Below are 25491 nucleotides of genomic sequence, written 5' to 3' on the forward strand. Positions count from 1 at the left end.
CATTGGTTCTCAGCATCCCAAGTCCTGTAACTTTGGGCGATCTAGTATGATGTCACAAAATCGATCGACGATTCGCTGATTGCTCATTTCTATCGCCGACTTGGTTTCTTCCCCCAGGGCTGGAGCATTGGAACATTAAGCAAGCTGAAGAGCCACTCAGTGGTTCGCCGAGAGGTCTTGGCAATCACCAGGATCCCCCTTTTCTCCACTTCTTCAACTTGTTTTGCTCTTTTTTGCCTAGTAGTGTCCTTGCCTTGGTCCTTAACGCATATACCTCAAAATCAATGCTTTAACATCAGTTTATAGCATAAATTAAACATTTGAGGAAACTAAAACTATCAAACAAAGCCCTAAATGAGCCTAAATCTTGGACTCATCAACACCCCAAACTTAAACTTTTGCTTGTCCTCAAGTAAAACTCAAGATTAGCAGTTTAATAAGGATGTCTCAAATAGTGTTTCATAAGACTCAACATGAATGCACACAAAAGGTTCAAACTACACATATAATGCTCAATTCGACACTCAAAGATTCAAATTGTGACTCACCATTATCAAGGATACTCAAGTTCACAATACTTGCTTCAAATGCAAGTTCAAGCTCAACAAATGTACTCAAATGCCCTCACCAGAAAGATGATTCCACTTTCAAACAAAACTCATCAACAATTCAAAGTCTCGGAATCACATACAACTCTCACACTCAAAAAGACGAACATGTGCATGACTTCACCCATAGGCTTACCTTTATATTCCAATTAACATTGTTTTAGCTCACTAAAGATCACAAAGGTCTTTTAAGGCTTGTAATGGGGCTGAGTGTAAAGGGATGGTTATTTAGGCTTAATGGCTTTTTCCTTTATGAAGTATAAAAATCACTCTTTCTCCTTCTCTTTCATATTCACACATGTTCCAAGCTCCACCTCATTATTCAACTGGACATGAATCACCGGATACCCTATTTTTCACTATGTTCAATTTATTTCACAATTTTTGCTCTTTTTTAGTCTTTTTCTTTTCTTTTTTCTTTTTTTACATGGAGGGGTTCCATCTTTTTTTTTTAATTTCTTTTTAGCACAATCCATCTAAGGGGGAATTTTTCACACTTCTTGACTTTCCTTCTTTTTCACCACACCCCCAACTTAGGCTTTTGTCCTAAGTTTTCTATTCAAACATACCAATACTTCATCAAGGTTATATGTGATGGGATAAAGAGGTCAAAGTTGTTCAAGTTTCTTCCAAGAAAAGGATATGCTCAAAAGGTGCCAAGCTAGGATCACACACATGAGATGAAAAATAGGGTACAAGTGTTCCCCACAAGTTCTTAACGTAGTAATTCCAATAACAGTAACTCTATCTTAGTGTTAACATGCAAGGTTGGTAAGTTATGTATCTCCTAAGTGATTGATCCTCCAAATATGTAATTTCACCATGAAACTTGGTCGGTCTACGGGTGTATGCTTCACTAACTCTTACCCTTAACCCTAGATTATCATTCGTAGTAAGTTGGTCAGGCTATTAGATAGCGGATTATCACATCTAAATCTCTGTTGTTTAATCTCTTTCTCATTTGTTACCTCCTTGGTCCGGCAAGTAGGAATGAGGTGAGTTCTAATGTTGGCCACCGTTAAAAAGCATTCTAAACGAAAGAATTTACAATACATGCCTAAACACTATTCAAGAGTTACATAATTATTGGTTTTACTTTGTTAATTACTCATGGTTCCCACAACCCTAGTTGTGGATTTAGCTATTCATGCTTTAGTTATTACAATTCATATTATGGTTTGAAATAGAAATCATGAACTTATAACTAGAATCAGTAAAATTTGGAATCTTGTATTGAAAATCAAAAGAAAATTGCATAAACAAACTTTAAGAATTAAATGCTAAAATTGTTTGCAAAATAATTCTCAAAGCCAAAGTAAAATCCCACAAAAGGTCTAACACCCAAAAAAAAATGCAACTTATATTTATAGAAACTAAATCCTAAACCAAGTACGAAAAGAAAACATAGGAAATTCCGGTTTGAGCAGTTTTAATCAATGACAACCATCTATGGTCCATGAATCAATCAATGACCAGTGGGTGGCTCTGTGGTTCGGCAGTTGGCCAAAATCTTGTGGTCTTTAAATGACAGTCATCACCTATGGCCTGTAGGTCTTTGCACGATCTTTTATGTCCCTCTGTTGTTCAAGTACTGGAACTTCTTTTCTCTGAGTCAAACGATGACAATGATCCACGATCCGTCACTCAGATTACGGGGTGTCGTTAGCCTCCGTGGTTCCACCCTTGGTCAGACTTTCTTGAACACTCCACCTACGGCACGTCAAGTAAACGAGGGCTCGTAGATGAGCTCGTCTATTGCCAAAATCCTACTGATTCAGTTACATTCAACTCTAACTGCTTCAAACCTATTTACTGCAAAATTAGATTAAAATACCATCACATCTAATAAAAAAAATTCCTAAGACTCATTCAAATTTCAAGTATAATGCATCAAAAATACCATAAATTCATGGTACATCATTGATATCATATCCTTGGTTCTTCGGAGGCACATGCCACAACTCAGGCCAAAAGCCTAAGTTGAGGGTGGTCATAACCTAAATAAAAAGAAATAGCTTAGAACATCGTATCCCGAGTTATTCCAAAGGCACGAAACCACAATGCATATATTAATAGATCTAGTGTGAATGGTTTAAGAAAATGGTAGTTAAAAAGAGAAAAATAAAAACAAGAAAAAAAATGATGAGTGTCAGGATTTGCTAAAAGAAAAAGATTGGAACCACTTGAATAAGAGTTGTGCACTAATAAGAACTTTGGAGAACCGAGATAATCCAGTCACTAATATACCAAATGTTCCACTCCCTATCATGAGCCAATGCTACAGGCCAATAAAATTCCTATAGTGATCCTATTCCTGTTTTTGATAGTTGAAGCATAGAAATCAAGGGTAATCCTATGGTTTGTATACTAGCAGTGTTAGAATTTCTTTTGGAGAGCGAGAGTACTCGTCAGTACCAATTATAATGCGTGAGGCACTTCTTTGTTGTGAGGGAACTATGTTTGCATTTGATAGTCAATATGTTAGATTATAGTTGATACTGGAATAAGCATGATCGACTGTGTGAAATGGGATGTCACACATTGATCCTTGCATTTTAGATAGATGATTTTGGATAAGATTATTGTGGATATAGTTGCTGCATATTTGTGATGTGGTCCTTTGTATTTGAGCGTCGAGTATTGTCTTTTTCATCTCTTGAGGACAAGCAATGGTTTTAAGTTGAGGGTGTTGATGTGTCGTGAAATCATAGTACATTTGACGCTCGAAACTATGGATTAGTGCAAGAAATCGAGTGTGATTATGTGGATATAATGTTTTTCTTTGATGTTGAACAGGAACACCTGGATGCAAAATACAGGGAAAAGGAAGAAAAAGTGAACTGAAGCCACCACCACGGAGCCCCAAACAGGACGTCGTCAAGTTGACGAGCCGTCTGAAAGCTCGTGGAATGGAGGCAGTAAATCCCTTCAGCTACCCATATAAAGAATGAAGACGACGGAGACTACGATTGGTCGTGGTCCACTTGACAAGCCGTCTGAGGGCTCATGGACTAGAGGCAATCAATCCAGTGGCCACCTAAGTGAAGGCACAACTCCACGGAGCACTAGAAATATCGTGTTTCTTAAGACGGACCATCTGGTTGCTCGTGAGGAATACTAGTGGAAGAAGTCCCAAACTATTTAAATGTGGGACCACGAAGGGCTTAATGAGCCATCTAGCCTTAGACGAGCCGTCTGCATTCCCGTGAAGACTCACAACAGTAAAGTCCTACTTCGAGAAGGACTTGTTTTTACATACTATTTAGTTACTTAGGGTTTATTTTTAAATCTATCTTTTATCGTACAAATATTGAGGCATTGAGAGCAAGGAGAAACTATAGTTTCCAATTTCAAACACTTTGATTTGTCAATTACTCTGGAACAAAACTTTATGATCGTTATTTAGTGTTGATAATCGAGATTCTTTTGGTTTGCTATTATTGTAAGTTTCTTATACCACGCTTTCAATAATATCTTCTGCTTGTTTTCTTGAAACAATAAGAGGCAAAATATCATAACTATGGTTGTGGGAACCATGACTAAAAAATTAGTATGAATTCAAAATACGAGTAATGTTGATTTGTTAATTGTACATGTTTATTCTACTTTCATAATGATTGCTTTCGAATGAGTGCATGCATTAGAACTTGCTTGTATTTACCACTTTTTCGAGAGAAAGGAGATAATTAGGAAAAAGTTAGAATCAAATTCCACTAACTTGTTGTGAAGATTGGAGTTCAAGAGAATAGAACCTCCTTAACAAGTATGCAAGGGTAAACACCAAAATAGTCTAAGACCGAGATAAAAAGAGTGAAAGTCATCTAATAGGGCTGAGAAGCGTTTAGATGTATCTAACTTGCTAGGAACATGTAATATTAACAACAGATGATTACTTGTATAAGAATCTAGAGTGAACTAAAGGTCATGGGGAACACAATCCTTGTCTCGTTAAATCAAAAACTGAAATCTTGGAACTATTGTTGCTCTTGTTAACTGTGAAGCTAAAATTCAACATTGGATACTTAAACATTAAAACAACTCTCTATTAACTTTCTGCAATTTATTATCTTTTGGAAATATTAACCACAATTGAATAAAAGGTCAGTAAGGTTATTTCTGTAGTAACTTCCCTATGGTACCTCAACTCCAGTTGAGTTCTATAAATTAACTTTCACCATTTATACTTCTTAATTGAGGTGTAAGTTTGGACGTATCAGTCTTATATATTGCAAGCTTTTTAGTAGGTTCGGATGACAAATAAGGATGAGTTTCTTTTCGAACTAAGCTTTGTATACCATTATTTTTATCTCTTTTATTATCATTATTTGAGTTTTTATTTCCCTCATTAACTCTATGGCTTTGTCTATTTCTTCTATGTTTGTAGTAAGCATGGGAGCTCGGGGAGTGAAGTTAGGGGGAGTCAGTACCTAGGATGTATATGCCACATTGTTTGGATTGTGAGTTGAGCTTCTTATTGACCACGTCGGGATCAACACTGGAATAGGAATACCTTGATAGTATGTGTGGAGTGGTTTGTAGAGAGGTTCATCATTGGATTTGGTGAAGGAGATGGAAAGAACGGAATCTCCCTGGGGTCTGCTCCAAAGGGTGGAGTAGAGGTGTTTCTCATGTCGGGATGTGTAAGAAAGGGAGATCTAGGAATGGGTATGTCATTTGGGGTTAGAGAACTGAGCTCAGACAGAGTTGATTGTTGTAGGATTCCATGGCTAGGTGCATCCCCTCGGTTACCACCTGAGTTATAAAGGATGGGTTTTGGACAACTATTACTACATCCTTCCCCTCTAATATTACTCTCGACGAGAGTGAGTTTCCTTGAAGGTTGTAACACCTCATATTTGAAAAAGGCTAGAAAGGGGTCAAGCAGGCAACTCACAAGCCCAAAAGTGTACCATGGAACTCTCCACGGAGCCCTAGATGGTCCGTGAAGGGGACCAAAGTCCGTTAATGGGCTCGTGGTAGTTTCCAGAACCTACCCCGGAAGGGTTCACCTTGATGGACGCCCAGACGTCCCGTGGTGATGTTAACGGGTCATCAAAGGGGTCATGAAGTGGCCCAAGGAACCATGACATGGAAGAAAACCCTAACTTCAATTGGAGATTTCTAACTTGTAAATGGGAGAGTTTAGGAACCTTATGGAGGAAAGGACTCCATAGGTGAATACGATCATACCTTGATGCCAAAAGCTTGAAATCAATGATGGAATTGGAGACTTGACTTGAAAGCCTAACTTGACTTCTTGTTCTTTCATAGAGAGAGTTTTTTGAAATGAGGAGCTTGATCAACTTTTGGGATTTTTAAGAGAATAAATTGAATTTGGGTGATTTGGGGGGTTCAAATTGTTGTATAAGGCGTTGGGTAGAAGGTAAAATGGTGTAGTTTTGAGTTAAAACAATTGAGAAAAGACCCTAAAGCCTCGAATTAAAATTGTCGAATTGACTGACTAGAAGGCCTAAACGGTCGTGAAGAAATTCTACCGGATCGGGCTTCACTATTTAGGGCGTAAAGTTTTACTCCAATCTTAGTATTAGGAAAACTTGGTGGCATTGGAAAGAAGACTCAGAGATCTTTAATTCGATAGGTCACGAGCCTCTTAATTCATTTTATGCTAAAAGTTATGATTGTTTAAATTTGATCCTAAAATCTAAGTCTGATAAACCCCCTTCACGGAGGACTTCACAGTTCGAAATATGGGACGCATCATAGGACAAGTTCTGTCCAGATTCTGAAGTTTGAAATCCTGTATGGACAACTGTTAGTGTTTTGATTATCTCTTTTTATCCAAAATAGATTTTGCGGTGATTCTTGGTTGTTTGCAACCTTAAGAGAGGTACCCACATCTTTCATGAAGAGTATACAGTCCAGTTTTGCCGTTTGCCATTTCAAATCGTAGTTGCGACATGAGGCACTAGGATGGACATAATTTACTATTTGGGAGCATAGTCGTATTTGTACAGGCTAGGCTTACTTGTGATGATAACCCTATTTTACGTCATCATTATTGAGCTGCTAGAAAGTAAATAAGTTATTGAATTCATTTTTTAAGGTTGTATATCCTCGTGTACAAGTTGAAGACTTTGATATGCTGCTAGGTCTACGGTTTGACTCGTGGAGTTTTGTTGGACTATTTTTGTGCTAAAGAATTGAGGTTTGTGTATAAACTTATACTCGTACTCTTTTTACCTGCTGGTATATCTGAAAGTTATCTTGGTACTTTGGTTACCTCTTGTCACTTTGCATTGTCGTATTGGTATTCTTTAATACATTAAAGACGCTTATGTAACTCACCCACTTGTACGGATTGTTTGATCACTTAGCACTCTTATTGGGACCTTGTCCTTCTTGTGGCTGTGACTTTGTCACTCTTGGCATGCCTCTTGGTTCTGATCATTTGCCATCTTTACTCTGGATTTTTAGTTCGTCTTAAGAATGGAAGTTGTCCATTTTAAGTACGAACTAGGAAGCCATTTTTTTAATATGGTTCTTGGTTCTCTTGATTATTGGGTTTTGGCCCTTCTTGATACCTGCTCGTGCTTGGTGTGACGACATGATGTATATATTGGGTGAGCCTTGTTATTAAATCTCTTGAAAAGTTGTGCTATGAGTATTCTTGACATTTAGACCTTTATATATTGAACTTGATACTCCTTGTATATGTTTACTTGATTTACTGATTTTGTTTCGATCGTGCTACCCTTGACTTGAGAAAGATAACTTGGTGAATTTAAGGGCTCCAAACCTATAGTTTGTACACCACTAAGCTATATGCTTAGCGATAGTTGTTTCTATCGTAAGGGTTGTTCGCGATGATGCTTGAAGCTGGCCATTGATGATGGAGATTTTGAAAGCCTTAAGGAAGATCACATTTGCATATAGGCATATATATTTTGTATAACCTTGGGGACTTGTACATGATCTTTGTGTTGTATATTTACAGGAGATTTTGAGGGCTGATTTGGTCATGTCACCATGGGTTGTAATATAAGTATGGTTATACGTTTTTATATTTTTGAGGTGTGTAAACCCAAGTCTTGTAATATACTAATTTGCTATATGTCTTGAAAGTTGTGTGAAGCATGAGCCGGCTGATTTCGGCACTCGGAAGCTTGTAATATTCTTGTTATTTCACCCTCGAGTGTGAGGTTAACATATGCATGAAGATCTAGTCGGTTAATTGCTTAAATGTTATATTTTTATTTTTTTTGGAGTTCGTTATGAATCTAATCCCTCTACTAGATTAAAATCAGTATCCCCTCATTAATTGATTTTAAATGTCGCAATAGATAGATAGATAGATGCACATAGACAAACAAACACATAGATAGACAGACCTTGAAGAATAATCTTGAAAATGATTTGAAAGAACATTGCTTGAAGAGGAATCTTGAAAAATATTTAACAGAATCTTTCTTGGAAGTCTTATGCTTTGTTTTTCCTTAGAATTTTATCTTTAGGGTTTGAGAGTGGAAAAGAAGAAATTAAAAGATAGAAATATGATTGTTTAAAGCTTTGTAGAAGTTAATAAAATCGTTTTAAGGTTTTCCTAGTGGTATAAGGACAAGAAATTTACCTTTTTTAGAATTTTTCCCATTGGTCAAAATTTAATTGCACTGCATCATTTAGTAAAATCACCATAATTCTCTACTCTAAACTCCAAATGACGCAACCTTGGTGGAGTTTGAAAGAAGATTCATAGACCTTTAATTTTGTAGGTAATAGGCCACCTAATTCTTCATTTTCAAAGATATACGGTCGTCTTAAGTTAACCCAAGTAAAATCTTATATGGAAAATCTATCGATAAAGAAACTTTTCACTCAACTTTGGGTTATAGGATTATTATTACCTTAATTCATGTTCAATATCCTCCCACACTATATAGTTGACTTTAACACTTATGCACAATAGAGAATCATCCGGTACAACCCTATACACTTATGAAGAATTCTTCGGACCTTAGCTTATACTCCCTCTGTCCCAATTCATATGACTTACTTTCCTTTCTAGTCAGTTCCAAAAATAATGACACATTTCTATATTAAGTAACCATTTAACTTTAAAATGTCCATTTTACCCTTAATGAAATGATTTGTAGCTACACAAATTTCTATCATTCATTTTAAACCACAAGTTTTAAAAGTCTCCCTTTCTTTCTTAAACTATGTGCCGAGTCAAACTACCTCGCATAAAATGAGACAAAGGGAGTAAATTTTTAGGGTGTTACAATTGTAGTGTGAAATACTCATCAATGAGGTTGGTTTGCGTGATCTAGGCACTAATTAGCTATAAATTGGTAGATTAAGAGTCAGTCATGGAACCTTAAGGGATGAATATCTTAATGTAGTATGAATTATCCTAAATAAAGGAAGTAACACGAGATCATTATGATGTGATTATAGATTGATCGAAGAAGTCTTATAGATTGCTTGAGGTGACGAGTTTTTTAATTCAACACGAGTTTTGTGAGTAGTAATTTTTCACAATTGTGTTTTATAACTTTTATGATTTATATGTGGTTTAAAAGTAAATGTGTTGCCGAATATTTGGAACTTGCATGTGGGACAAGTCTTATGATATTGAGATTGTTATTCTAGATGTTCTAACTTTATAAGAAATGTTCATTGATAGTTGAAATAGGATTACCGTTATTGAAAATATTTTGTTACTTACTTGAGAATAAGTATTTGGACATATGTTTTTGGTTAAAGTTTTATATTTATGATTTGATAAGAACTTAAATGACATATACCATTTAAAATGCTTTTAGTGTTTTAAAAAAATACAAATGGGAGTAGACCTTGATGGAATTTTGTAGCTAATGGCGGGTTCGTTAGACCTGGTGCGTCTTGTAGTTATAGCTTATCGATATACCCCTTGCTAGTGGGAAGATAGAACTAGCATACCATTACTGATATCCCCCGAGTAGGGATCTACCAATATGAATATTTGACTGTTTTACGAGGAGTTCACTGTTATTGGCTATATCTTAAGGAAGAAGGCCCCACTGATTACATGATTAATTTCTGGAAACCTCCCAAATATAAATTTGATATGAAAGTGGTTTTATGAGTTTATTGCTAAATGCTTATATTGATTTTGTCTACATGAACAAACAAGATGGAATATTGTTATCGTTTCTGAAATGACATTTATTTCATGATTTTGATTATCATACTAGCATGTTTTCTAACTCATCCCTCATTAAAACAGTTTTGGTTAGGTGTTATTACTCACTGAGCTAGCATCTCATTCCCCGCTAAATTTTTACAAAGTATACATGTGACGTTGATGAGAATTTCACTAACTAGAGCTAGCAAGCTGACATTCTATGGTGAGCCCTGCACTTGTTTGCATGGGTAGCAAGCATATTTATTTGTTGTGAACCTTCCTTTGAACTCTTAGAGTCACTCTATAGTCACTTCATTACTTGAGTCATTTGTATTCTTTCTTTTTTTAGACGTTTGACTAGTGTTAAACTTCTTTCCATTTTTTTGGAGATGAATTAGTATTATTGCGTGGCAAGAGATTGTTCATGGATATTGTGCCTTGATTTGGAGAGGTTGTTAACTATGTAGCTGATTAATGAGACAGGGAAATTTGGATAAGCCCAAAAATAGAGGAAACTTTGCCCAATTTTCTGTAGAATTTTATTAACTCTTGTTTTGGATTTCTCTTCCTTAGCATCGGTCATGGTCCTAAATTAGGTCTTGACAATAACAATTGTTATTTATATTTATTTATTTTATTAATGATGTCAAAAAAATCTTCATATTTTCTTATCTTTAACAAAAAAAAATGTTAGTCTTCACCAAACATAGAATAATTGAAATTTAAGAAAGAGAAAGAGGGGGAGAGAAAGACCGAAGAAAAGAGAAGAAGGATAGAGAGAAAGACAGAAGAAAAGAGAAGGAGAGAGAGAATGTATATTTATTCATTTTGGCTATTAAAGTATAGAACTTGTATTAAAACTCATAATTAATGCAAATATAATATATTATTTAAGTAATTGGGCCTATTTTATCATTGCAACTTATATAAATTTGTCAAAGCTCCATGATTGTCATAGTTATATGTATTGTAAATACAAATTATAAGTTGCTTCTCTCGGACCCTTAGGACATTGGGTTCTGTCCGTTGAGGGATTTGAGGAGTGACAATCTTCCTCAATGAGCTAATTTTTTTTCCAGTCCAAACCAACTCAATTCTCCTCTAAGTAGTTTCAAATTTTAGATATGAGCTTCGTTTACCGACAACTGATAATGATTTGAAATTCAATTTCAAAGTGGCAATGATTTATTACCAACCAACTCGTGGTTTAAAAATCTAACATGCAATTGGAACAGTTTGCATGTTTTAATATTAAAATGTAAAATTCACATTCATGGCAGGTCAAATTCATATTTAAGATTTTTATTACAATTTTTAGTTATTTTTATATGTTCAAACAAACCATGCATTAGATCAAGTGTGGCTCATTAACCAACTAAAAATTTCAATTCAGAGCAAGTGTGTGAACTATTGTAAGAGCAAAAACGAAGAGATAATGAAACTCCCAATTAGCCTTCAATCGACACCCACATAAATGCACTTCACTTGCAAGAAGTGTGGTCAAAGGAGCCATTTATTTATTTATTTTGCAATAAAATAGATTATTATTTTAAGATAAAGAATTTTGGCATTTTGTCTAAATTTTCCTATAAATTAACTCTAAGTTGAATTAACAAGGTGGAAACTTGAAAGATGACCAAAATACCATAAAGAAGTTTTATTAAATATCATTAACGTTTTTATTGTTGGGGTACAGAATTCGAAGTTTTAATAATAACTAACCGAAAGCTGTTTAAATAAGACAAATTTGGCAGCTAATTGACTAGAGCAACCAAGTACTAAACCAAATTCATTAACCTCTGCTAATTACAAAAATTATTTCACCCACCTGCCCCTGGTTCCTCTTTTCTTCCCATTATAAATCAATATCCACAGCTGAAACACTTGTAAATCTCAGGATAAGCATCAAAATGCGCTTTACCAAATTCAAGTGTAGGTAGATCCAAAGAGGATAATAATAATAATAATAATAACATTAATAATAATACTTGCATACATTTACTCTCAAGCCTCCAGATTAAGGTCTCTGTGAGTGTATACAATTTCTTTATCACCATCAACAACTTGTCCAGATCCCCTTGCAAGCCTACAAAATAAAAAGGTTGTACCACTACGTCAGTGCTTTGAATTTCACTTCAAAGTGCAAACAAAAAAAAGTTACAATATCTTCTTATGTCATAAAACCAGAAAATGGCAACGTCAGTTTGGCGTACTACACCAAAGCAGAAACTATAATTTCATGTTCCTAGAAACCTACTAAAACCATCTAACTATTAACTCAAATAGCTATATTATCGGACCTACCGATTTCTTTGGACTAAATATCCTTCAAAAGTCATGCTATCACAAAGGAATGAATGAATCATCATAAGATTTATAGCAATACAACCAAGCAGCCAACATTCAGGGAGAAATGCTATCAAAAATGTGGTGCTCAAAAAACCCAACTGGTTATTTGAGGGAACTGGAAGAAGCAATTTTGAAAATGCTAACTGACTATTTATTTCTAGTAAAAAAAAAAAAAAAGATTACCATGAGGTTGCATGTGCAGAAAAGATGGAAGACATTCTGTAGGACTAGGGGTCTAACTGAAAGGGCATTATTGCAAAGAGAAAAAACACACAATGTTTTTCCCCTCATGGCAATGTCTCATGTGGAGTTCCCAGATAACTTCTATTTAATGCAGCATAATTGCCAGAAAGATATACAAGTAATTTGACTCATATTCAGAGAGCTAAAGGCATCATACCATCTAGTTGTCAGCAATCCCTCAACTCCAACTGGACCACGAGCATGAATCCGACTTGTACTAATCCCCACCTATGCAGCCAAAAACAATGTTATGTTGCACTGTGAAACAAAGATAGCAGGCAGCATACAATCTAGATCTACAGATCAATTTTATACCTCTGCACCAAGTCCAAAGCGGAACCCATCACTAAATCTTGTGCTTGCATTATGAAGTACAGCAGCACTGAAAAGTCAACATTACATTAAGATGATCAAATATTATTTAAAATGTTTCACATTAGCAGCTGTCATGAGTAGCAATATGTATGGTCTTGGAAACATGTGAAATCCTAGAGGTCTTAGCATATAATGTTTCAAGAAACTATGTGTGCAGGAGGTTGAACATAAAACATACAGAACAAATATCGAACAAAAGAAGGCAGTGGCATGTATGTATACCTGTCAACTTGACGTAAAAACAGTTCAGCAACTTCTTTGTCTTCAGTAATGATGCTATCAGTGTGAGCACTGTCAACGAGTGAGGTACACATAAGCATTTTGCAATTCGCATAAAAGAGATTCAAATACAATACATTGAAAATGACATACAACAGCCTTAAAATTGAATAGTTATGAGAAATGTAACTTGCCTTCCATGACGATGTATGTGCTCTATAGCAGTATTCACATCTTCAACAATTTCCACGGTGCAAGCCAGTGCACCATATTCATGATGGAAGGAATTTGCTTCAGGAATACTAAGCACTGAGCTTGCTTTAGGTCCACCAAACAAAGATACACCTGCAAATGATGCAAACATCATTTTACATATCTTCACATCTACTAACTGTGCTTTCAGAAAAAACAATTGGACAAAAAGCATAACATTTGGTATATTTAAAGAGATAATGGCAAAAAACATGCCCGAACTATGACTTCTTCACGAGCTTCACACCCTAAATACAAATTGTTCCCTTTTCCTACCTTAACTATCACCATCTATGTATTAAAACACACCTTGTTAAGTAGATGGGTTCAGGTACGAAAAGGGAACAACTAATAGTTGGCCTAGACCAATTCAAGGTGTGTTTTTATACCTAGATGGTAATAGTTAAGGTAGGAAGAATGAACAGATAATTGGGGTATGAAACTTGTGAAAGTGATGGTTCAAGAGTGTTTTTTACCATTAACTCATTTCTAAAACACATGGCCTACTTGTTTGCTGGTAAAAGATATAGCTTGAATTCATGCTTGTATGTGGTTGAAATCTATAGGATCCCTAGCAACTTTCAGCTAAATATTTAAAGGAAAAATACCATTATCTGAAAAATACTGCTGGGAAAAAAACACTATAACTCCAGCTTACAGTTTCAACTGAGAATGCAAGAGTGCAAAAGTATAATAATCAAAATTCTTTAAAGACGTCAAATAAACTGCAAAGAAAATTTTAATTAACAACAAAAAATAGCAAACTCAGTCTATGTTGCTCGGACTCTTCAAAATGTCATCGGGTGTGTCGGGTCCTTCAAAAGTAGTGCATTTTTTAAGGATCCGACACGGGTGCGGAAACAATTTTGGAGAGTCCGAGCAACTTAGAATTCAGTTATATATACATTTCATGTCATGTTGGTGAAAGTTGGACTGACAGATGATAGCTATAAACATATGTACAAATTCGAAGTATCTTGGGAATCTTTAGTTTTACAGTGAAATTTAGAGGATCTCTAGTTTTACAGAAACTCTAATTTGCCAAAAAAGTTGAATTACTAGGCATTGGAATGAAATTAACCTAAATAAATCAGAGTAGATAAAGACGATTTGTATAGCGGACTGTTCTTTATATTAATCAGAGTAGAAACACAGAATTAGTATATTTGACAGCTCATGAATGAATGGCAATCATGAGTGTCTCCAACTTATTTGGGATGGGATGAGTTGATCATCCTAAGCTAGAAGTTGAATTCTAAAAAAACAAATATGACACGAGTTACATAGAGAATTACAACAATGAGAAGCACTTTGAAACACAAAATGGACCAAGAGGTGCCTTGAACTAACATTATAAAATATACAAAGTAACGAATGAAGCAAAGGATGAGCTCTGAGAAGCATGACAAAAGATGGATTGGTTTTGTATCCACAAAATAAAGGTTTAAACAAGGAAATAAGAAGAATGCTCAAATCATACTGAACCAACAAATCAGACGACACAATGCACGTTCTGTAAACACACTTGATAGATATGATTTAATTATAACAGCCACTTACAGCAGAAAAAGAAAAATGAAGATGTAACTAGTTATAGAATAACCATCAAGAGACCATGTCACTACCACACTTACCTTTAGATGCTTTTTTACTTGATTAAAACTAAGCAGTCAAACAGAGCTCATTTAGAAGCTTAAAATATAGAAGAGTCTGCAGAACAAGCCTCACCTTTTTCTTGAAGTTCCAGAATCAGGTCATTAAGACCTCCAGTTTGCACCAGATCCTCATGAACAAGAAGCGTTTCCTATAAAAAAAAAAGTAATTAAGCAAATGATGTTAAAGATGTATATTACATGATTGATACTGGAGATTGTATTAGGACAAAGAATTACAAGTTACCATTGCATTGCAGGCTGCTGGGTAATCTGTTTTTGCATCCAACACAATACGTTTGGCCATATCCAAGTCAGCAGACTTATCAATGAAAACGTGGCAAATACCATCTGGAAGAAAATGAAGCAGCTTCACCATCTTAGCACACTTGCTATCAAAGAAGCAAATTGTGCATATAGCATGTAAAAGTTATAAATAATTGTGATAAGATATAAATTACCAGCATGGCCAAGAACAGGAATTTTTGTTGCAGCTTTAATTTGAGAAACAAGTTTATTGCTACCTCTTGGAATAACAAGATCAATAACATCATCAAGCTGGGCAAAGGGAAAAAAAGATCAGAGCCAAACTCACATCTCATGTACACTTCTATTTGATTTATAAAAATGTACCTTGAGCAATTCAGGGATCTCTTCTCTAGAAGTCACTAACCCAATAAGTCTTTCACCAACAGTTGGAGGAATGGATGAGGTAATCACCTGATATAAAAGGAAAAACCAGAAAAGGAAAGTGGAATAGGTGAAAAGCTGTACATCAAGTGGAACACCATGGAAAAATGGTCTGAGAAAACATATCATAATCTCAACTGAACCTTGTGTAAAATTGCATTTGATCTTTTAGCCTCCTTCCCTCCTTTCAACAAGAGGCCATTCCCACTTCGGACTGCTAGAGAAGCTATCTGCTCCACAAAATAGTGTATAAGGGTTTGTGAACATGTAATAAACCAAGAATAGACAATTCAAGCATGTATCAGCTCCATTATAAAATGGAACATAACCTCACCCCCTGGCATTAAGAAAAAGACAAACTGCTGCACAAGTACCATGGAAATCCAACCACTCTGCTTTTATTTTTCCTTTTGATAAGTTTTTGTAACTTAAAAAGGAACTACTCTATAAGAGAGACATGTAACTGGCATGCAGTAGAACTTTCGGATAAAAAAAAGGAATATAATTTGCAGCGCTGCTTACCTGTACCAGTGCATCAGGTCGTGACTCAAATATAATCAGGAGAACACCCAATGGAGATGATGTTTTCTCCAATATGATTCCATCAGCAAGCTGGATAAGGTTATAACATTCCAGAAATCAAGATTACATCCAAGAATGAATTCAAAGATAAATCAGTGATCAAATTTTTGAGTCATAACTGGATGCTCTTTATCAGTATTCCCTAAAATTCCAACTTGAGCTTCTCCATGGTTAAAGATACAATAGAGTGAAAATTAGTTGTCTATACCATTTGATTTTCCATAAAACAACATCGTTAGCTTTTTCAGGTATATAACTAGTGACAAAGACCCAGAGGACCAAGGAAAATTTAGCTATTCACTAATTTTATTCGTCGCTACTTTTAGGCTGCCTTTAAGCAACCAAAATGAGCTTCAAGTGCATGAAAGCCACTGCCTGGATTCCATTCAAGATGTACTCGATAAAGAAAATGGGATAGATTGAAGAATGGGGTAGATACTATGTGCTACGAATACACTGCTAGTCTTTTGGTTGCGGAATTTCTGCTCTAAGGGAAAGAGATAAAGATACACTCTCTTCACCCACTCTCTGACACATGTATTAGCCTATCCACTACATTGTCCAAGGCTTCAGAAAGTTATTTCGTATGAAGCTATTTCAAAAGATTCCTCTGCAAACTGATCTTTGTTCCTAATCTCAATAAAAGTAATCTTCTTGTACAAATATTGATATCTGGTTTATTCACCTCGTCATTTTGCAAGTCAAAGAGATAATGTTTAAAGTCATGTGGTAGTGCCCGAAAAGCAAGATTCTTACCTCCGTCCTCTTTAAAATGCGGCCAACTGGCTCATCCATGTTAGCTAGCACACGGACTGAGTTTGCAAGACTTGAAATCTATATTTAGTTTCAGCAAGATTACTAAAATAAGTATGTGATCTTGCAGTGAAAATTATTTACACGACACTATCTATCACAAGTGAGCAATGTCTTACTTTTCCTGGTTTCATAGCTAACCGAGATATCAAAGAATTCTCATATCCAGCTTGTTGAGCAGCAGCCACATCAGCTTCATTTTCAGCCAGGATTTCTTCTTCTTTTGCTTCCAGTGCATCAGCTATATCTAGCAAAATTTTACTCCTTTCTTGAGAAGAGAGGGTCTGAAGTTAAAGGAAGAAATAGTCAGTAGCCACATCCATGCAGCTCTTCTGCAATTTATTATATTTAGATGTCCTCTAGATATAATACCTGAAGCCGCCTGGCACATTCCCTCGCAGAAACTGCCATCTCTCGAGCATCAAAATCTCCTATTGATGCCCATTTAATGGCTTCACAATGAAAGAGAGTGCCAACACGTTGTCCATCTAGTGCTTTAATGATATTATTGTTGGCAAAGCCACTTGAACCACAGAGAGGAAGGGAGAGAGCCAATCAACAAGAGTTGACATATAGGGAGCAACACTAGTGGTGTGCAACCACAACATTACATGAACAGATTGAAGAGCAATACTTTGCTAAATGCAATATGCTTCCATCAGTTACTGATTTGTGTTCATTTTAAACTGAACGACTCATGTGATCACAAGCATCTTGTTCTGCTCACCTTGAAAACTCCTTAGGCCTATTAGGGTAATTAGATAAAGCTCTTCATAAATTTGTTAAATTACTGCCTAATCTTTGTGAGGTTTGATGCAAAGGCGGATCTATACTATGGGTTCAACAGAAAACATCATGTTTGGCTTAGACAATAGAAATATATATAGATGAGCTCGCATGGCACACAAATTTACTCTCAACTCTATCACTCCCAAAACATAGGATCGGACTTGCAAAATCAAAGTAGAGGTGGTTTGGCCATGTGAAGAAGATGTGCGCGGAGGAACCAATAAGATGGTGTATGAGTTTGGATATAGCAGAATGTAATTGAGGTAGAGGTAGACCCAAATGAACTGGGGAAGGTGATTAGACAGGACATGATACATCTTCAGTTTACTACTGAGGGCATGACCGTAGATAGGAAGGTTTGGAGGTCGAGGATTAGTATAAAAGAGTAGTAGGTGGCCATGTGTTGTAGACTTGTAGTACTTATATGGAGAAGGCAGGGGGTTAAGGTCTGCGTACATCCTACTCCCCCATCCCTGACCCCACTTGTGGGATTACACTTGTGTATACTTTTTTGATAAAGAAAACAAAAAAGAAAATATAGGTTCAAAAGTTAATATCTATGCTTTTCTAGGAATTTCAAAAAAATACTTTGAAGCCATTAAATTAAAATCCTAGATCCGTCTGTTTTGATGCCGGCATCACATTTTCCATGGTAAAATTGCAAGGGGGAATTTGGTCCAACTTATTAGCAATTAATGCAGCCATTTGTCGACGCATCAAGCAGAAGTTAGCAATACTGTAGAACTTCTTAAACACCTCTGCTTGACCAAAAGAGAAATTTTAAAGCTTTCTATCATCAAACTACAACTTTGGATCAAGAACTTGGGATCGATCAATGCATATCCATAAAACAACATAACAGTTACCACTGAAATGTGCAAGCTAATATACCCGAATTGAAAGCTAAAAGTTAAACTAATGTAGATAGAGTTCACAATGTCAGAGTTTTGTAAGTACTAGTACCATACCTAGTTATCACAACGGGAATGCCAGCATAAGCAGCATACACTGCAGCTTTTACCTTGGCAGTCATACCACCTCTTCCAACTCTAGACTTGTCTCCAAAAGTAATTAATCCCTCATGCTTCTCCTTAACATATGTATGAATTAGCTCTGATTGTGGATCGCTTGGAGGGCCAGTGTAAAGACCCTCAACATCACTCAACAAAACAAGAAGATCAGCTTTTAGCTCCAAAGCCAATAGAGCTGCCAAACTGTCATTATCCCAAAAGATTCCAGAAGAATCCTGCAAGGAGAGCTAAAACTGTCATTATTATTAAATAAAACATGAACCTAGGAAGAAACGAAAATGAAAATTTTAAAGACATTATCTATGGATACTAGCTAAAAGTTGAAAATCAGATCACGTCAAAAAAAAGAAGGAAGAAACTGAAGATCAAATAAAATCAACATGATATTTTGGACATAATTTAAAAGAAACCAATTTAATAGAAGGGTTTGTGACATGAATAATGAAGTTAAAAAACAACACCCAAGTAAAGAGAACACGTGTAACTCATGGTCTCAGAAATATCAATGATCAAGCAGGTTCCAAAGGATCCATATTTGAAACAGCTGCATAAACATTTCTCAAGAATTTAAGAGTTGCATTCTTGGTTGGTGGGTCTTATACACAAGTTAGCAAGCCTGTTTTATTTTCATAAACATAATTATTGAACTATTAGCGAAGGAACTCTTACAGGAAGCACCAGCTACAGCAAGTAGAGTATAAAAAACAAGAGAAATGATACCTCATAAGGAGCTTTCCGTGTGCTGATAGCATCGTTCTCATTAAATATAGGTACAACTTTTAGACAGAGCAATGAGTTTACAGTTTCATTGAGTTGTCTCCTAAAATCTGGATCTCTAAAGTCATTATCTGTCACCATAAGCTGAGCTGAGGTTACATCCAACTGTATAAAGGTTAGAAACAAAGTGGGAAGGTCACTATGCAATCCTTGAACAAAGAAAGGAATGACTCCGACAAACAAAATGAGGTATTAGACCGTAGAAATATACAGAGAAGTTCCAAAAACGAAAGTTTTACCTGACTGAACAACGTATCATACAGAGCCATGAGGCCATTCTGACCTACCGCCGCACAAGCCTTGCCATCAAGATCAGCTTGAGGCTTTTGAAGGTCCGCAAAGCTGAAAACATCGACTTTCCAAGGATTAGTAAATATACTCTCGAGGAAACCTAGACCTCAAAATTGATTAGCAGGCCCGATAGGGAATTTGCCTAAACCAAGTTTCAGAATGAACTCCTTTGGGGTTCAACCGGGAGCTGTGAGACGTTACAAGGCCAATTTGCTATTTAGTACATAGAAAAATTGCGATTGAAATATGCCAGAATGAATCAGACATTTAAAGTAGTATTTTGTAAATGCCAACATGTAAAATATTATCTTTTTCGGGTAATATTTAAGAATACACAAAATCAGATGTAAACTTGTGCATATTTAAGGCAGCTAAGGCGATACACCAATTTTTTTTATCGAAGTTTGTTAATTGAGTAGGAGTTTAGAATGGAAAGAAAGAACCTGCTGTTAATGAGCTTCCTATATCGAAGGCGCTGACGGCCAACACCAACAGCACCTGAGGTGACCAAAATAACTTCAAAGCCTTGAGAGGTAAGTTCCCGAATCTGTAAGTAGTTTGTGAGGAAATAGAGTAACATGACTGACTATTTAGTGGAAATTGAGAAAGCATAAGATTGACCTACCTGCTCACACAGTGATCCCATTCTTCCAAGTGCTAATCTTCCATCACCTCGGGTAACGACGGCAGTTCCAACCTTGTATATATGTAATTGTATTAACATTAGAGACAGGTTGGCCCATAAACAAGCCACCTTCCAGTCTAAAAACAGTCTAAAAAAAGGCAAAGGAGGCATAAAGAGAGAGAGAATTGGGTATGGTACCTTAATAATGATTCGTTTTACATCCTTTACAAATGCCCGAGCAGGATCAGCGGAATCCATTGATAAAGAATACTCCTATGTTTCTGCTGGCTGGCTGCTGCTGCTGCTGCTGCTTGGGTTTACCTAGTAGTAGTATATATATAGTGAGAAGTAGAATAAAAGAGATGAGTGATAACTTTCTATCCAACTTATATATAAACACTAATTCGCCCCTCACGTAGGTTGAGGGGTTAGAGAAAACGTAGGAGATCGACTCACATACCTAGGTTTGTCCTTTTTTTTATATTTTTTTAATAAATAAAAATATTTTATGTGGCATTCATTGTCAATAGAGCAATTACGGTATGCCACGTCTGAGGGTACTTTTGGAAAATTGAAATGAACAAGTCATCAGAAAAACAAGGACTTCCCCCACTTTTTCTCTCCTTATTTTTCGCTTATTTAATCATAGCCAAATCACGACAAATTAGGTCAGAAAACTAACTTGTCTCTTCCTCACGAGTTTTCGCAAATTCCTTTTTTTCTCTTTTTATTTTATTCTATCTCAACCGCAACCATACACTAAATTACAAATTTGCATGTGAAAATGAAACGTAAACAAACTAAAAACACTTCCATGTGCCTACTGATTGGAGTTGTTAACCACGTACATCAATCCAATACTATTAAATATCTTATTTATATTTTATGGATCTTTCTCACCTTACAATTTTTGACACGTACTAAAACTATTGCACCCTAACAATTCTGATTTCACAATTTAATATTTACTAAAATTAATAGATGGCGATTAAATCAATTTTGTTGTACGGGATAGAGTGTTGGTCAGACAAGAATTTCATATTTAGAAGATGCAAGTTATGAAAATAAGATTATTGAGATATGTATGTGGACATAATAGGAGCAATAATATTACAAATGAGAATATCCAAGCCAAGGTGAGAGTAGTCTCGATTGGGGACAAGAATGTTAGGTTCAAAGTTTCAACCAAGTATTAATTTTGATGATAACAAACCAACACAATTTAATAAAAGGACATTTACTTATGGTAAATTTATTTTTGGTATAGCTTTATTAGATGAAGAAGGATTGAGGTCTCATTTGTTTTTATTAAGATAAACACATATGAATCTGAATGCACTTGTAAGTGTGTAATAACAACAACAACAAGAATTTTGGCATAGTTTCTCGGACTGCATGGTGACACTTTTACCTAAGCAAAGGGTCTGTCAAGAATCTAATACATACATCTTATTGAGCCCATGTGTCTGGCAGTTCTAACGGGGTATAAGACGCCCTACTTTAAACTCCTTTATGGGCTGAGAACCACGGCTGGCCAGACGGAGCCACTAAGGCAAAGTCAATAAGAGTAGTACTAGATCCTACTGTACCTCGATCTCAAAACCAAGTCGAGAATCCATAGTAAAATTCCTTTATATTTAAATAAAACTTAGATTCGTTCATGGTCTATATAGGAGAGAAGTTAGTTATTTAACATAGATATGAGATCTTTAGCCGGGCATAGTCCTGGCTAAGAGAGGCCAAGCTAAAAAGAAGACGAAAAAATAAAATACCTTGTAAGGACGGTTGTCACCAAAGCTAAAGTCTGTTATCTTGTTTGGGGTCAGGACCAACAGCTTCTTTTTCAACATTTTTTTTCAGAAATGCCTTTATTTTTTGAAAACATGTCTTCATAATTATTAATCTCAATTTGAGTAATTCTATGATCACAAATCAAATTTTAGAGATTTAATCTCCCTTTTCAAATTCTCAACTTCAATTTTCAAATCATCGAAGGAAGAGTCTTTTTCATAAAAAGTGTTTCTTTTTAAAATACGATCATCAACCTCCTTTAAAGAGTAAGGAGCTGAATATTCAAAATCATTTTCGTTCTTCTTGTTTTCAAAAGGTTTAGAAGAACTGGAACTGGCTTCGTTAGAAGTAGCCAAATTAATGATTTTTTCACAAAGCTTACTATCAGTAATTTCTTTCAAAAGCTCAATCACATTATCAAAAGTGATTGTGTTCATATTAAAATCTTGAAATTGTGATTGAAGTTTATAAATTTCATCATATTCACAATTGCAATCATTACCTTGACAAGTAGTGCAAGGATTATCACCATTATTATCATTATCAGATAAATCAAGTAATTCAGTATCAAAACCTGAATCTGATTCGTAATCATCGTCAAAACCTGAAGTGTATAACAAGCCATAAACTTTTTCGTAGGTGTCTCCATCGAGCTCCAAGGTTTTCAACCTAGTTAGCTTGCAATTAGGAGCAATATGCCCAAAGTGACCACACTTGTAGCATTTGATTTTGGCTAGATCTCTTCCTCATCTATTTTTCGTAAATCTTGTAGATTTACAAGAGCTCTTTCTAACTTTGCGTTCTTCTTTGGATCTTCGCCTAGATCTTCTTTTCTTATGGGAACCTTCGGTTCTTCAGGACTTATAATACCTGTCCTTGTTGCAATCTTGAGCCGAAGGATCGGGTAAACCGAACAGTGCGCAAAATCCTACCAATTGAGATTTTTCTCTAAGTTTATCCATCTTAAGCTGTCGAGCCATCTTTAGTTCGTTGCACAAATTCAAACCTTCTTGTGTGCAAGTTCCTATAATTTTTCCATAAGTTAAATCCTTATAAGGAATTTCAATAGAATTGCCTCTGAGAGCCTTACGAACTATTTTAGCAAATAAGGGGGGAATGCCGTCTATAAACTTAGCTTTTCAATACTCAAGTTTATTTTCAGGTAATCCCATAACCCTACTAAGAAAGTTGTCTTTATACCATCTGAAAATCCTAAGGTCTGACATCGAAGACCATTAAGAAGGGTACGAACTGTCTCATGCTGGTTGGTAAATCTACCATTGAAATGCTCCAAAATGGTAAGGACCAGGGTATAGACAACGTCTTCTCTGTTTTTTACTAGAGTCATTCCCAGATTATCAACACCTTCATCGGTAGCCACCACATTAATAATAGAAGGTTTCTCTTCCATATTAAGATAGTTATCCCACCAGCCTCGAAGCTTGCCAGTAAAACCTTCTACAATCATCTTGCAGATAGTCCCATCAGTGTTTTTAACACTCTTGCAAATAGTTGCATACATAAGCATTTGATGAACAAGAATGGTTAACCGTTTATCAGTCAGTCTATCAAGGTTCCATTCATAAATTTTGGAATAACTGTAAGACGTATTAGTCCGATTCCAGCCATGCTCTTCTATAAGAACATCTTGCGGCGTAGGACAGGGATAATAATAAGTGTTCATGCTGGGTTTTGTAGCATAACCACTGTTTTTCTTGGGATAACCCCTGAGTTTATTAAAATCCGAAGAAACTTGATTTTTAAAATCATCGATAGTTTCCATTCTATCAGCAAAATCTTGCGATAAATCGATAGGTTTAAATTTTAAACCAGAAAGCTTTTTATCAATAAGCTCTTTAATGTCTAAACCGAACTTTTTATCCAGAAGTTCTTCCAAATCCTTTAAAGCACCAATTTTGAAATTTTGAATTTAAAGGGGTCTTTGAACATGAGTAGGAACGACCATGAGTTTTCTTTCTGAAGTAGAAGCAATATCTGAAGTATGAACAGGGTTTGCTTTAGCCATATCGGCTTTTATATCTTTTATCAAATTAGTTAAATCGTCGAACTTTTTTATCAAGAGAGCTAATATGCTCGCCCAAAACTTTAACATAAAGACTCAAATAATTATTTTGAGTAATAAGTTTATTGATTTCAGCAATACTAATAGAAGCAATATCTTCTTCAATAAATTTTTGAAAAGCTGAGAAAGTAATACTAGTATTATTTGGTAGCACAAAAGACGACTGATGAGGGTAGATAGCTTTTGTAAGATTACCACTTTCATCTTTATAAGTTCTTTCAATAACGTTAATATAAAGGGATAAATAAGTGGTTATAAACCATGGAACAAAATACATAATTTGATTATGCAAAGCACAAGTTTCATAAAACCCTTGAGAAATACTATTAAGATCTTTTTTGCTATAAGAATCAAAGAACCAAGTTTCAAACCGATTCCATTTTTCATCAAAAAGTTATTTTTGAGTATGTTTCCGTGCCAGGGAACCTGAGCTAAAATCAATTTGGTGTGAAACTTTAAGAATCGTTGGGGTTAAACTCCATCTCAGAGACCGAAGAAATATCCTTATCAGAAACATCATCACTCACCTGAACTATATTAGTTCGTGGGTCAATTTTTACCTTCTCCACCATAGAATTGCTATATGAGGTGATAGTATGTAACAAAGCAGCACGATCTCGGGATGGACCATATATAGGTTCAATGGGGGGAAATATGATGAACAACAGGCAAAAGTCTACGACTAGATAGCGAATGTCTATTAAAATTGTGATTCACAGAGGAAATTGACCTGTTGTTAGCTAAGGACTGCCTATGAGGCGCATAGCAATTATCAGCAAACTGTATAAAAATTCTCCCATCAGGGTATTGAGAAATATGCGAGAAATCAGAATTAGTAACTGCATCAGTTAACTGATTTGGGGATATAACCGAATTTAAAGTCCATGAAGTTGGGAAATCTATTTCTTCCCACAAATTAATGATTTTTTCACGAAGCTTACTATCAGTAATTTCTTTCAAAAGCTCAATCACATTATTAGAAGTGATTGTGTTCATTTTAGCATATCGTGACTCTTCTATATGAAGAAATCTTTTCTAAGGATGATATCCCTACTAAATCTCGGCCCTGCCAAATAAAGGTTGAGTTGGTAAAGTTTTGCAACAAATTTACAGGATCTATAACCTGGCGGTAGTCCGCCTAGTCATGGATCTAGCAAACTCAACATCCTTAAGCTAGTAGTAGTGCGCCTACAAAAG

The 25491-nt window shown here is 35.6% G+C and overlaps 1 protein-coding gene across 2 annotated transcripts; it reads right to left on the reverse strand.

Moving 5' to 3' along the window:
* Nucleotides 1-11625: 11625 nt before the first annotated feature.
* On the reverse strand, nucleotides 11626-20757 carry LOC125822104 (delta-1-pyrroline-5-carboxylate synthase-like). Of its 2 annotated transcripts, none has more exons than XM_049501487.1 (20): nucleotides 20619-20757; nucleotides 20421-20492; nucleotides 20239-20342; nucleotides 19744-19846; nucleotides 19448-19609; nucleotides 18665-18942; nucleotides 17280-17430; nucleotides 17027-17191; nucleotides 16851-16928; nucleotides 16035-16124; nucleotides 15656-15742; nucleotides 15456-15542; nucleotides 15284-15380; nucleotides 15070-15173; nucleotides 14899-14974; nucleotides 13113-13263; nucleotides 12922-12990; nucleotides 12640-12706; nucleotides 12482-12552; nucleotides 11626-11818 (listed from the first exon to the last, which is right to left on the reverse strand). In XM_049501487.1, exons 1-20 carry the CDS (start codon nucleotides 20676-20678, stop codon nucleotides 11737-11739), a joined length of 2154 nt encoding a protein of 717 aa, XP_049357444.1. In that variant the 5' UTR covers nucleotides 20679-20757; the 3' UTR covers nucleotides 11626-11736. The 2 variants fall into 2 exon arrangements, with proteins under 2 accessions (XP_049357444.1, XP_049357436.1); XM_049501479.1 differs by having other exon boundaries at nucleotides 18665-18954.
* Between the last annotated feature and the right edge of the window lie 4734 nt (nucleotides 20758-25491).

This window comes from Solanum verrucosum, unplaced genomic scaffold (genome assembly GCF_900185275.1).
Source record: "Solanum verrucosum unplaced genomic scaffold, falcon-dt-bn FXZP01000302.1, whole genome shotgun sequence".
NCBI lineage: Eukaryota > Viridiplantae > Streptophyta > Magnoliopsida > Solanales > Solanaceae > Solanum > Solanum verrucosum.

What these genes read in the sequence shown, in the direction of transcription:
- LOC125822104 (XM_049501479.1), bottom strand. Translation starts at nt 20,678, where the DNA reads ATGGATTCCGCTGATCCTGCTCGGGCATTTGTAAAGGATGTAAAACGA. An exon ending in GCATTTTAAAGAGGACGGAG is followed by an intron (nt 16,125 to 16,850) that starts GTAAGAATCTTG and finishes AACCTTATCCAG; the next exon opens with CTTGCTGATGGAATCATATT. An exon ending in GCTTTGGACTTGGTGCAGAG is followed by an intron (nt 12,553 to 12,639) that starts GTATAAAATTGA and finishes TTGGCTGCATAG; the next exon opens with GTGGGGATTAGTACAAGTCG.